This window comes from Panthera leo, chromosome B3, assembly GCF_018350215.1.
Source record: "Panthera leo isolate Ple1 chromosome B3, P.leo_Ple1_pat1.1, whole genome shotgun sequence".
NCBI lineage: Eukaryota > Metazoa > Chordata > Mammalia > Carnivora > Felidae > Panthera > Panthera leo.
Window position 1 is genome coordinate 44,357,384 of NC_056684.1, and position 13,560 is coordinate 44,370,943.

The window sequence follows — 13,560 nt, forward strand, 5'->3', positions numbered from 1 at the left end:
ACCTAGTTTCAGACCCCCTGAGGGTCTACTGATGATGGTTTGGGTCTTTGTGCCTGGACAGGTCCCTCAGAGTCTTGTCTTTGTTGCTGCTCAGGGAGGCTCTCTATGCGTTGAGCCTGCTTGTATGTTGTTGCAGACCTTGGGTCTTTTTGCTGATACTGAATTTCTTTTTTCTCCTCGGCCATTTATAGCAAGACACGAAGGGCGACTACCAGAAAGCGCTGCTGTACCTGTGCGGTGGGGATGACTGAGCCCATGACAGCATGAGCGCCAGGAGCAGTGTTCCTTTGTTTTCAGCTAACAGTTCTAGAAAATAGCTTGTGACTAACAAACAGCCCCCTTATGCTCATCCCTGCGAGGATGACGTTAGCATTGCCCCCTCCCCATCTTTATTTCAGTTGCCTAAGCATTGCCTGCCTCTCATGTCTAGTCTCTTTAGCCAAAGAAATGAACATTCCAAGGAGTTGGAAGTGAAGCCTATGATGTGAAACACTTTGCCTCTTGTGTACTGTGTCATAAACAGATGAATAAACTGAATTTTTACTTTATAAACAAGTACTCTGTGGACCTTGCTTTCAACTTAATTGTTTAGCAATCAAACACGTGTAAAAACAAATAAAATAAGAAATAAAAATCAGACATGCATCAGGGCTGTATCGCTCAGCTGGTAAAGCTGTCCGCTAGAGGAATAAAGCTCTGGGACTCAGCTGTTTGATATGGTGGCCAGTATCCAGATGTGGCGATTTACATTTAAACTTATGTAAATGAAACACAATTAAAAATTCACTTCCTCAGTCACACTATCCACATTTCAAATGCTCGGTATCCACATGTGGTTAGCAGCCCATGTATTGGACAGCACAGGCAGAGAACATTTCCATTATAAGGGAAAATTCTACTGGCAGCTCTTCTTCATGCCCAGGGGATAATAGTACCTACGGGGAAAAACTTCCATCTGCTCATCTTCCTGCAGGTAAATTACATGAAAACAAATGATCAGTGATGGCCTCAAACTGGGAAGACGAGTGGGGTGGCATGGTGGGCTCTATTTAGCAAATATTGCAAATATATCTAAAGCCATTCGGACGTACAGAAATTAATAACGTTCTGTCTCAACCTCAAGGACTCACCTGTCAGTGAGTCAGGCTACAATATTCTTGGAAGGAGGTGTAACAAAAGTGGACTGAGAGCACAGAGAAGAAAGTGATTGCTTTGGGGAGGATTGGGAAAGATGACCCAGAGGAGAAGGAAGCATTTGAGCTCTGCCTGAAAATCCAAGGTGAAGGTTTAACACAGGGAGAAAGCTCTCCACCGGATTCTTTTGGTTCTGCTATTGGCGAATAGGTGATTCGCACTAAAGGTACTATAGGCACAAAGACTTAGGGCAGAAAGAATTCTGTCTCCCCTACCTCCCGGCAGCCAGGGGTCATTCCTGGCACCACCTGGTTTCAGGTCTGCCCCCCTTTCATGGAAGGACTGCAGTAAACATGATGTGTGTCATTGTGTCTCATAATGTCAAGATGCTGTCCATGGGCTGCTAGCCCAGGACACTGTGGACGGCTTGCTCACCCAGGAACTTCCCCTAAGCTGGGAATAGGGCTGGAGGCAGAGGGACTTGATGGCTGTCCCCAAACCCTTACGCTGTATTTATTCCTCCTCCTTAGAGGATTCTGTGTCACCTGCTAATTCCTGAACCTGGCCGACATAGGACACAGTAGTCTGTGGGGACCGCAGGTAATGGCAATAAACAGGTAAAATGGCAAGTCGGACAGAATGTGGGGAGTGGGGGTGCTGGAGAAATGAAGAAGGTCTGCCCCACTTCGAGCACTTCAAATTCCATTCAAATGACACTGTGTTGACCCAACAAAATATATCTGTGGCCTGAATGATTTGCCGTTTTGACCTTTGGCAAACTTGGGGTAGAAACTCAGGGTGGAGCATGGCTCTTGTGTGGCCCTTGATGTACCTGTAAGCCCACGACGCTATTTCTGAAAAAGGATGTGAGGCAAAAGTAGTGCCTTCTCAAATGTATCCATCTATGCATATTAGAATTGATGTTCAAATCCTAAAATCTATGTTTCCGTGTGCTTGGGGCAGAGTTCAAGGAACTGCGTAAGAAGCAGGATGTTTACATTTAACCCTAAATTATGGTATTGAACTCAAAATTGATAGGGCTGGGCAGAAGCTGTCAGGAGCAATGTTTCATATTGAGAAGTATCTGGGCTTTGTTTCTTTCCATCATAAAGTGTGTTTCAGGCTGCAAGGGGGAAAGTGGTGGGAGAAGGTAAGGCTGTGCAGCCAGATTGTGGGAAGGCTTCTGCCCCCACCAGGCACCCTGGCCACTGGTCTGGCTGGTCGGATCCTCTAGCAGGCGTGAGGGAAAATTCAAAAGGCAGACTGGCACCGGAAAGGCTCTGGGAGAATTGTTCCAAACACCGCCCGCTGTCTCTCCCCTGTATGGAGCAATGGTTGTTCAATATCATCCAAAACTGACAGGGCACTTGGACTTTGGTCTCATACTCTTCCGGATTCCAGTCTGTCCTCGGTCAAGCTGTCCAAAGCATTTCTTGAAATAAAGAACCATCTGGAGATTTGAATAGTCTCCCAAACAATTTTACTTTGTAAAGAGAAGGAAGAGAGCACCAGGCAGGCTTTAACATTTTGTCAGTTGATAATAAGAACTTTGATTTTATTCTTTGAGGAGTTAAAGGCAATGCATGTAGTATAGCCATGGAAACTTACTGAACTATGTGAACAAGAGGATGACTTTTTCCCTCTCTGACCTGTGTTGTGGAACTAAGCAAGGCTGTCACACCGTACAACTCCAGATGGCACCCTTCACGTCGTATACTATATGAATGGTATCTCCTTTTGAATTATGCAGTACACAACCTGAGTGGCCATACATGACAGCCCTATATGGTGACCCTAGGCATGTGTAAGATGGCCCATTAGGTCTTTTGTCACAGAGTTGGCTTCCAGATTAAAGACAAATTTTATTTGGGAACAACTGGCTAAACCTCTGAAGGCCTCGATTTTGCCATACAGATTTTTCCAAACGGATCTTTGGATCCGTTTTATTGGGCTATACACGAACGGCTCTGCATATGAATCTTCCCAGCATGCGAAGTTCCTGTAGTGTAAATTATTAGTAAAGATGGCTAAAACAGGGAAAACCTGACTCACAGAGTGGCTACATTTAGCAAGAAAAATGATTTGAGGACAGAACTCCTTTAAATCAATTTTTAGTCTTTAAATGACTCCAATCTCCAGGCGTCTCCCCGTGTTTTGACAAACGGCTTTGGCTTCTTATCCACATCAGTTTATTTGACCTCCTTTTTCCATCAACTACCAAAATGAAAACTCTGCTTCGAGAGAGAGAGAGGGTGCAATTTTAAACATCCCTTAGCAATGAGGCAGAACATGCTATAGCCATCAAGTTCTAGTTGTTCATTCTATTTATTGAGAAAAGCCTGTAGCCTGATTTCTTTTATGCGAGTACATTTGAGCAAGCAAAGTTTATAGAGATGACTTATCTCATTACATTAGAAGAGTGATTTGCTATCTCAGCATCTATAAGCAATTTTAACAGACATTTCTGGATGAAGAAAAGCTTTTGTAAATATATGCGAAAGACACGATTTCATCAAGCATTAAATTGGAGGTGCCCCGGAAAAATATTACATTTGTGCATTCAATTAGCTTGATTGTGGCTGAATTTTGTCCACTGAAGGCAGCATTTCTGCAGAAAAACAGAAGCAATCCCTACGTCAGCAGGTTTCCTAAAACAGAAAAGCACACTTTTCCCCCTTTGCAAGTCTTCTTTTGCATTTGTGCTGTTCCCAGCTATGTGTCCCTAATCAGGCTGCTTAGTCTTGTTCTCCACAGTAGAGTGCACGGGAAGAGTAAACCAGAAGCCACTTTATTTAGGTGAAATCCAAAACCAACAATTCCAACCTTAAATATCGTGTACCCAGTCTAAATGCTCAGCAAGCTCTGGGCAAAAAGGGGGCTGGTCCAGATGGAGTTAAGTTCTCCAAACTTCCCTTCCTCGCTTTCTGCAGGGCCTCTCTCTCCTTTAGGGGCTGTTTAAACTTTAAACAGATGCTGTTTAAACTTTAGTATGGCTGTTAGCCCATGTCCCTTTCTTGGATGTGTGTTTATAGGGTCAGCCTTATCTTGGAATGAAAGCTTTTGTTTCCCTATCACAGGAAGGAGAGGAGTTACTAAGGAAATGGACAATGTTTGGGTACAAGAGGCCTTTCTTGGACACCTAAAATCACAGTGAAGCAATGAGCTAAGTACTTGGGATATTCACCAGCCCTCCCCGCCTCCCCAATTGGTAGTAGTTGAACTACTGTAGTTGAACAATCAGCTTTCCGTTAAGAAGAAACAAACCAGAAAAGACATAGTATGTCCCCTACCTGGCTGTGGGGTGGCTGTTATTTTTAAACAAGTGGTGATGACAAATGGAACTTTCCTAGCTTTAATCCATTATAGCCTAAGACTATCATACTTGCAAGTACATTTCTAAATATTAATTTAGGGATTAGGAAGGGTTTGAATCAGGAATTGAGAAATCTTTTCTTTCTTTCTTTCTTTCTCTCTCCTTCCTCTTTCTTTTTCTCTTTCTTTCTCTTTCTTTCTTTCTTTCTTTCTTTCTTTCTTTCTTTCTTTCCTGTTTATTTTTTTATTTTGAGAGAGGGGGAGAGAGAATCCCAAGCAGGCTCTGTGCAATCATCACAGAGCCCCATGCGGAGCTCAATCTCATGAACTGCAAGATCATGACCTAAGCCTAAATTAAGAGTCGGACGCTTGACCAACTTAGCCCCCCAGGCACCCTGAGAAATATTTCTGACAAGTTTTAGGTTTTTATGTCGGAGAGTTTGCCAGTTTTCAAATTTTACCATGGATTCTTGAGTTTTTGGAGAACCAACTTGGTCTTAATGGACCACATTTGTTCTAATAGATATGAACGCCTTTATGACTTAGAAAGATTTTTAAAGTCTAGAGTTGAGCAGGTAATATGGGGCTTCAGTCACTGACTTATTCATTGGCTTACTAATTTAATCAACAGATCGACCTACTATGTGCTGATGATTGACCTAAGCCCTGGAGATTTAAGGAACAAGGCATCACTGACCATGTAGAATGAAAGGGCTGTGACTGAGGAAGGCACAGGTGAGGTACTTGGGGGTCCATAGTAGCTAATCCTCACCCAGGATGAAACATCTGAAGGTTTCTGGGACAGGCAATCCTCAAAGCAGGATTTATTTGCAGTAAAGGGGGTTGCAGTGTTTTTTACTGACGTGCAAGAGGAATACACAGTAATTGTAGAAAGCTGGAAAATACAGAACAGTGTAAAGAAGAAAATCTGAATCACCTGCAACTTCAACCACAACCAATCATTGTTAACATTTTGGCAGGATGACCTATTTGAGAATTAGGTCTTATTTCCTTGGCAGTAAGCACATCAGGAAAGAAAGAGACAATTTTTCCTCCTCCTCAAAAGGGAGAGCTGGCTTTAGGCAGTGAAAGTCTGGCTTTCTTTGCTGCAAGAGTTAAGTGGCTTTTGCTTTTTCAAAGTCGAGTTCAAGAAGATAGAGGCCTGGATTGTTCTGGGTGATGGTTCTGGATGAAAGGAAGAAGGAAGTAGCCTATCCCTTGGCCAGCTGGCTTTCCAGAGACTAAGCAGGACAGTGTTCAGGTGATAGGGATGGAGCCTGGCCCCCACATAGTGCCTGAGTGTCCTGAGCTCTTATGGAGGATCAAAAACTGCCCATAACAGAATTGGCTATCTCTGGAAAGGTCTTAGTGGCTGGGCATGGTGAATGAGGAATGAAGCCCTGCCCAATGTTGAAATCTTTTTTTTCCAATCCTTACCTGTTGCTATACCACTATCTTCTCAATCACCAGAATAGTCAGGGGTCCCTCCCTCCCTCTTTTCCCTTCCTTCCTTCCTTCCTTCCTCCCTTCCTCCCTTCCTCCCTCCCTTCCTCCCTTCCTCCCTCCCTTCCTCCCTTCCTCCCTCCCTTCCTCCCTTCCTCCCTCCCTTCCTCCCTTCCTCCCTCCCTTCCTCCCTCCCTTCCTTCCTTCCTCCCTCCCTTCCTCCCTCCCTTCCTCCCTCCCTTCCTCCCTCCCTTCCTCCCTTCCTCCCTTCCTTCCTCCCTTCCTCCCTCCCTTTCTTCCTCCTTTCCTCCCTTCCTTCCTTCCTCCCTTCCTTCCTCCCTTCCTCCCTCCCTTCCTCCCTCCCTTCCTCCCTCCCTCCCTTCCTCCTTCCCTTCCTTCCTTCCTTTTATTTTATGACCTACAATATCTATCCCAGGTAAATCATACTAAGTATTCCTGACACTTCATAGCGCTAAATTTAGATATAACTTTGTACTTTGAAAACCCTAAGTTAGCTAAATTTTGTAAATCAGTAAGGAAGACAGGATCCTACTAGAGTCATAAAACATGAGAGGAAAACAAAGGATGTGCTCTGGATCTCATATTCCAGGTTGCTAGAAAAACAGGGAAACAACAGAAAGTGATTTCAGAGCATCAATTTAAAAAAAGAAAGATGTAGAATCAAAAATTTTCAGCTTGTCAGTGGGATTATGGCCAATTCTTTTATGTTTATTTTTTTTACAGTTTATTTATTTATTTTGAGAAAGAGAGAGAAAGAATGGGAGAGAGCCTCAAGCAGGCTCTTCACTGACAGTGGGGCTCTAGCCCATGAACCATGCGCTTATGACCTGAGCTGAAATCGAGATTCGGACTCAACTGACTGAACCACTCAGGTGCACTTGCCAGTTTTTAATTATGAGGTTTCCATGTAGTTACTATTTGACCTCTAATATTGACAAATACACAGTAAGATAAGAAATGTTGGGGCATCTGGGTTGCTCAATCGTTTAAGCGTCTGCCTTCAGCTCAGGTCATGATCTCACGGTTCGTGAGTTTGAGCCCCATGACTGGCTCTGTGCTGACAGCTCAGAACCTGGGGCCTGCTTTGGATTCTGTGCCTCCCTCTCTCTCTGCCCCTTCCCTGCTTGTGCTCTCTCTCTCTCTCTCAAAAAATAAATAATAAAAAACAAACAAAAAAAGAAATGTCGGTCTTGTTCCCATCCTCTGTAGCTTTTGTTTATCCCCTTAGCCAAGGTCTACAAATCCCCACATGGAAATTAAGGCCTGGCTTGACCCTCGTTTCAGACCTATGCTGGCCTGAGCATGGAATATTGAATCATCTGTGTCTCCTGCTGCTCCTGGGAATTTGGTGGCCTCCGTACTTCTCTGGAGAGGAGTGAGCTGTTCCTGGGGCTCACATTCTGTCCCCAGCACTGTGCCTGGCTCTGATAACCCTGGCCCTGTAGAGGCTGAGATTGTAACTTGTCTTCTGCCCTGGTAACTGACCTCATCTCCCAGCTACCCTAAACCCTGGGCTTGATCTTTTTCTCAGTACCCTGGAACCATTTCTTCCAATCTCAGTTCTACTTAGCTCAGTTCCTCCTCAATGAATGTCCACATAACAGGGGCAGCCATTCTTGAAGAATGAGCTCTGCCCAGCAATTGGAACATCCCCTCACTTTTCTGAGCCTTACTGGCTCTTTCCATTGTCATGGGTAACTGTTTGCCTGTACTTCAAACATTTTTCATGTTTGCTTTGCCTTACTCTAAATAACCAGCCAGGCACTGATAATTCAGAGATGATAACACAATTTGTTTGGCACAAAAAACATGCTACATAAGTTCAGAGATCAGATAATAACTTCTTTCTTTCTTTTCTCATCCTCCACCTACTGCTCTGCCAGAAACTCCTCCCTTAACATTAGTCTTTGCATCTAGACATTGTCTCCATGCAAACATGCTATTTGGGAGGGGTGGTTCTAATTAATCCTTTAGCATACTTGATTTATAGCCACTTATCATTTCCTCAAAAGAAAATGTGGCTCTTAAAGCATGGGATGTGGGATAGAAGTTTTTTTTTTTTTTTTCCTTTTACTATTTTTATTTTGTATTATGAACAACAACCAGTAATATACTGCTTTTCTTCACATTCGTATGGGTTTTTAAGAAATTATTGCTTTTTCCCCCTGGAGAACTAACAGACAAAAAAGCAGTACCACATTGTGAAATCTGTAAATCCCAGAAATCAACAGCTTGAAGACAATCCCCAGGATCAGGGAAGAATACAAGTGTCACAAGAGATGAGACAAGCACATATAGGGATAGTAAGCTGAGGGAGTCACTGTTTCAATGCCAGTGACCCAGACAATAGGAACCCTTTTTCTCCTGGCACCCACTGCCACCACCTTAAAGGGGTCATTTGGGGTCTATGGTCTGAAGAACTCTTTTCAACTGACACAAGAGTTGCTTTGTGGAGAGGTGCAATGAGAAAGCACGAATAATAAAGTCAGAACTCAGGGAAGAACACATAGTGAAAAGAAAACCCAGAAATGTCAACATCTTTGCTACTTCAACCAACTGCTTCCATTGTACCCAAAAGGGAGTCTGGAAAACATTTCAGGGTTCAAATCAGCATATGTATCATGTCCCTACAAACCCTACAGGGTTACTTTGCTGACTAGATGGTGATCAGCTTATGTCCTGAAGCAACAGAGACAGGTACCAAGACTGCCAAAGTTAAGGGGAAAAAAAGGTGGAAGTTGTGCTTTCTTCAAAATGAATTGGCTTTGAAACTGCCTTTTCTCCTGGTCTAGCAACTTCTTTCTCCCACACTGCTGCAGGTTTTATTGCCTTACACTTGAAATGAAAAACCGAATTTTGAAGTGCAAGGACTGCGCAATCCTGAGAAGACAGGGGGTCTGCAAGTACAGTAGTCAGACAGGCTGCGCTCTCAAGGCTTGGCCTTCCTTGTATCCCGAGAACCTATCCCTGAGGTCAGTCTGAAGTTCTCTGCAAGCCTGGTGACCACTCACTATCCCACTGGGGCAGTGTGAGAGAGTGAGGTCTTCAGTACTCCGCAGATAGGAAATGTCCATGAGTTTATTTTTTTTTTTAATTTAAAAAAAATGTTTATTTATTTTGAGAGAGAGAAAGAGCATGAGCAGGGGACGGGCTGAGACAGAGAATCTTAATCAGGTTCCACACCCAGCATGAAGCTGGATGTGGGGTTCAATCCCAGGACCTTGGGATCATGACCTGGGCTGAAATCAAGAGTCCACAGCTTAACCGGCTGAGCCACCCAGGCGCCCTGAAATGTCCCTGAGTTTAAAAAACAAAATCATGATTGTTCTTGGGGCTGCGCTGTTTCCCCCATTCCAGTTTTAGCAGGATGTGGCTGTGGTCATGGGGTTCCTGGAGAGCTCTGAGACCATCAAGTTGGTGGACACCAGCACCCGCATTTAAGTGGGGAATGTGCAGTAGGAACGTTGCACATCAGGGCTCAGTGTCTGCAAGAAGCCTGTAAATTAAGAGCTGGCTGCTTCCTCTCGGCTGCCGTGGAGTGGGCATGGAAGGTAGGATCTCAAATTCATACTGCAGGAACTGCTAGAGCTGGAAGCCAAAGTTGGGCTAGATGACAGTCATCTGATTGACCTAATTGAAGGCCTCCCTGAGGCGCAACTGCTTTGTCTTCATAAGGTATGAATGGGAGATCCCAGCCTCAGAGTGGACCAGGACGTTGCTTCCCAATTCACTGACGTGGTCAATGAAATCTAGCACTTCCTGAAAGTGGGAGCTAACGTCAGTGGCTGTCTTCCACGGGGATCCATTTATTGTGCCGGTAGGTCCTTCGGGCCTCAGAGGTTCACCGTGAGACATTCAGCAGGGTAGTGACATGCAGGTGGGCGAGCAACTCGTGCTTGGATGCACGGTGGGCACTTCCAAGCAAGAGGACAGTAAGCTTTTCAGCTGGCCCCCCTGGTCACCAGCCCGCCGTGGCTGATGTCCAGCACTTGTTGTGCACATTGGCTGCCGAGCGCTCTCCCGGTTTCCATCTTCTTTCTTGAAATGGGTTTACACCCACGTAACAGGCCATTCCAAATAGGAAGTCTCGCACGCCCCACTGGGGAAGCACACCCATTGGTCTGCGGGCTACGGGGCTGAGCCAGGCGCATGCGCAGCTATTCCCGCGCAGCGTCAGGCCGCCACGCAGTCACTATTCTCCCGGCGCCCCACGGGGGAGCACGTACTGCGCAGACTCCGCGCCGTGGCCGGCTGCCAACGCGCCCAGAGGAGGTGGGCTGAGAATGAGTGGCGCGTCGCTGAGGGGGCTTAGGTCGGCTGGGCAGCCGTCGAGTACCACGAGGCGCGCGGGGACCCGTGGCTATGGTGCCCACTGGGAGGCTCGGGAGTGTGAGGCCGCGGGGCCGCAGCCGCCCGCCGAGCCTCTCCCGCCCTGCGTGCCGCCGCCCGTCGTCGTGCTGCAAGCCGGGGCCAAGCGTCTTGAAAGAGGTGTGAGCCTAACAAAACGTGCAGCGCTCAACTGCGGACTAAATCAAAGTAAGACATGTAACCGGAAGTTCCATTAGTAGACTTCTGGTGTGTTTTAGAATGGAACTCTGACTTAGATATCATTGTTTTGAGGGCTCCTCCTCAGAGATGATTTAAATACCCTCCGCCCCCCCCCCCCCCCCCCCCCCCCCCCCCGCGGCAGAGAATGCAGATGTGAGAGTGCCCAGGGTTTGGGCTGTGTCTGGATCCAGCTCTGCTGCTGCAAGTCCCTGGTGAGACGGCCATGGGGGCAGTTAGGATGATTGGCTCGTCCCCAGCACGGGTCTCTTTCCCTTGAACCCTAGCGTAAGCCTGCCAGTTCACGTAAGCTGAATTCTTTCCGGGGAGTTTCCCCACTGTGCCTGATGGGTCTGCCCTCCCTGGGAATAATACTGTTGACCTCGCAGGGTTGTTGTGACGATTAAAAGGGATAATTTGGGTAATGTCTCTAGCATAGTGTTTGGTATAGCCGAAGTATTTAGTCAGATAAGTAAGTTTCATATGTTACCAGGTAGATAATATATAAATAAGTAATACTGTATAATATTAAAGAGTTGCCCCTCATAGACACAGGAGAGACTTTCCACTGTATGATATTTGCACAGGGCAGTGGACTTTAGTTTCAGGGGTGCTATGTGGCTTGTCCTTCTATGGCCTGTTTCCATTTGGGAATTTAGCTTCCATGGTTCTCTTGGCTCTTTCTTTCTCTTTCTCTTTTTCTTTCTTTCTCCCTTTCTTTTTCTTTCTTTCTTTCTTTCTTTCTTTCTTTCTTTCTTTCTTTCTTTCTTTCTTTCCTTCTTTCCTTCTTTCTTCCAGAAAGAGAGAGAGTGGGAGAGAAGGGCGGGGGGCGGAGAGAGAGAGAGAGAGAGAGAGAGAAAGAGAAAGAAAGAAAGAGAGAATATATCTTATGCAGGCTTGATGTTCAGCGTGGAGCTGGACACAGGGCTCAATCCAGCAACCCTGGGATCATGACCGGAGCCAAAATCAAGAGTCTGACACTCAACTGACTGAGCCACCCAGGTGCCCTTGCCTTTTTTTTTTTTTTTTTTTTGTCATATAGTTAGCTTAGGATGTGCCTTCTACCTCATTCCTTCCTATCTGTCAACAAATCACAAGACCTGACAGTACAAGTCCATCAGGGAAGTGTACAGTGTTTGGATTGTAGTATGGCATGTCCTTGAATTTATTTTATAGCTGACATCATTCATCTTCTTGGCAGCGAGACAGATACCCCCACTTTTTGTCCTTTAAGTTTCCATCAACTTTGGACCATATCAAGTTGGTGAATATGTATATGATGATGGGTAGGAAATAGTGTTTAGTTATGGCCAGTGTCTCCTGTTCCTGAAAATCATGTAATCTGATGACCTAGCACAAATCATTTTATTTTATTTCTTTTTAATTTTAGTCCCAGTATAGTTAATATACAGTGTTATGTTAGTATCAGGTGTACAATATAGTGATTGAGCAATTCTCTACATTACTCAGTGCTCATCAAGATAAATGTACTCTTAATCCCTTCACCTATTTCACCCATTCCCCATCCTCCTCCCCTCTGGCAACCATCGGCTTGTTCTCTAAAGTGAAAAGTCTGTTTTTTGTTTGTCTCTTTTTTTCTTTGTTTATTTCTTAAATTCTGCATATGGGTGAAATCATATGGTATTTGTCTTTCTCCGACTTCTTTCATTTAGCACTGTACCCTCTAGATCCATCTGTGTTGTTGCAAATGGCAAGATTGCACTCTTTTTTATGGCTGAGTGTATATATATATATATATATATATATATATATATATACATACATACATTATATCTTCTTTGTCCATTCACCTATGAATAGACAGTTAGGTTGCTTCCATATCTTGGTTGTTGTAAATAATGCTGGAGTAGACATAGGGGTACATACATCTTTTCAAATTAGTGTTTTGTATTCTTTGGGTAAATACTCAGTAGCGGAGTTACTGGAACATATATTCTATTTTTAATATTTTGAGGAACTTCAATACTGTCTTCCACAGTGGCTGCACCAGTTTGTATTCCCACCAGCAGTGTATCGGGGCTCCACTTTCTCCACATCCTTGGCAACATTTGTTGTTTCTTGTCTTTTTCATTTTAGCCATTCTGACAGGTGTGAGGTGATATCTCATTGTGGTTTGAATTTGCATTTCCCTGATGATGTGTGATGTTGAACGTTTTTTTCATGTGTCTGTTGGCTATCTGTATGTCTTTAGAAAAATGTCTGTTCATGTCTTCTGCCTGTTTTCTATTTTGATTGTGTGTGTGTGTGTGTGTGTGTTGAGTTGTATCATTTTTTAAAATATATTTTGAATACTAACCCTTTGTTGGATATGTCATTTGAAAATATCTTCTCTCAATTAGTAGACTTTTAGTTTGTTGATTGTTCCTTTGCTATGCAGAAACTTTTTACTTTGATGTAGTCCCAGTAGTATATTTTGCTTTTGTTTCCCTTGTCTCAAGAGACATAACTAGAAAAATGTTGCTAAAGTCAGTGTCAGAGAAAGTGCTGCCTGTGCTCTCTTCTAGAATTTTTGTCATTTCAGGTCTCACATTTAGGTCTTTAATCCATTTTAAGGTGTGTGTGTGTGTGTGTGTGTGTGTGTGTGTGTGTGTTGTAAGAAAGTGGTCCACTTTCATTTTTTTCATGTTGCTGTCCAGTTTTCCTAACACCATTTGTTGAAGAGACTGTCTTTTTCACGTTGCATATTCTTGTCTCCTTTGTTAAAGATCATACCAGTTCCTTTAGGGAGAAGTGTTAAGGGCTTACTTTCTGAAACCATGTGACAATGACTGCAATTAAATTACGGTAGTAAAAGCTGTAGGAAATATCAAGCTGCCTAGATTTGGGGGGCTTTTGGTCCCACAAGATCAGAAAGCATGGAAAAGGCCACGAAGCCCTCAGAGACATGTTTTCTATTCTGTATGAACATGTTAAACCAGCATGGTGAGTCTTAATTTTAGGAGGTGACTTTCAGACTTGTTCTTGTGGTCAAGTCCCTCTGAGTCACTTCTGGGGACATCACAGAATAATGATCCATCTTCCATGTGTTATATAAACCAGGAGCAATTTTCTTGATTGAAAATTCTATAATCATATGTGTACAGG

General features: G+C 44.3%; 1 protein-coding gene and 1 pseudogene across 1 annotated transcript in view; one reads left to right on the plus strand and one right to left on the minus strand.

The window, feature by feature from the left end:
- Positions 1-552, plus strand: part of ANXA2 (annexin A2) — a 43,491-nt gene extending 42,939 nt beyond the window's left edge. Inside the window, exon 13 of the mRNA XM_042941861.1 lies at positions 192-552. Coding sequence (XP_042797795.1) covers positions 192-251 — 60 coding nt within the window. The 3' untranslated portion in view covers positions 252-552. The remainder of the gene's footprint in view (positions 1-191) is intronic.
- An 8,717-nt stretch (positions 553-9,269) lies between these two features.
- Positions 9,270-10,061, minus strand: LOC122222538 (annotated as a pseudogene).
- Between the last annotated feature and the right edge of the window lie 3,499 nt (positions 10,062-13,560).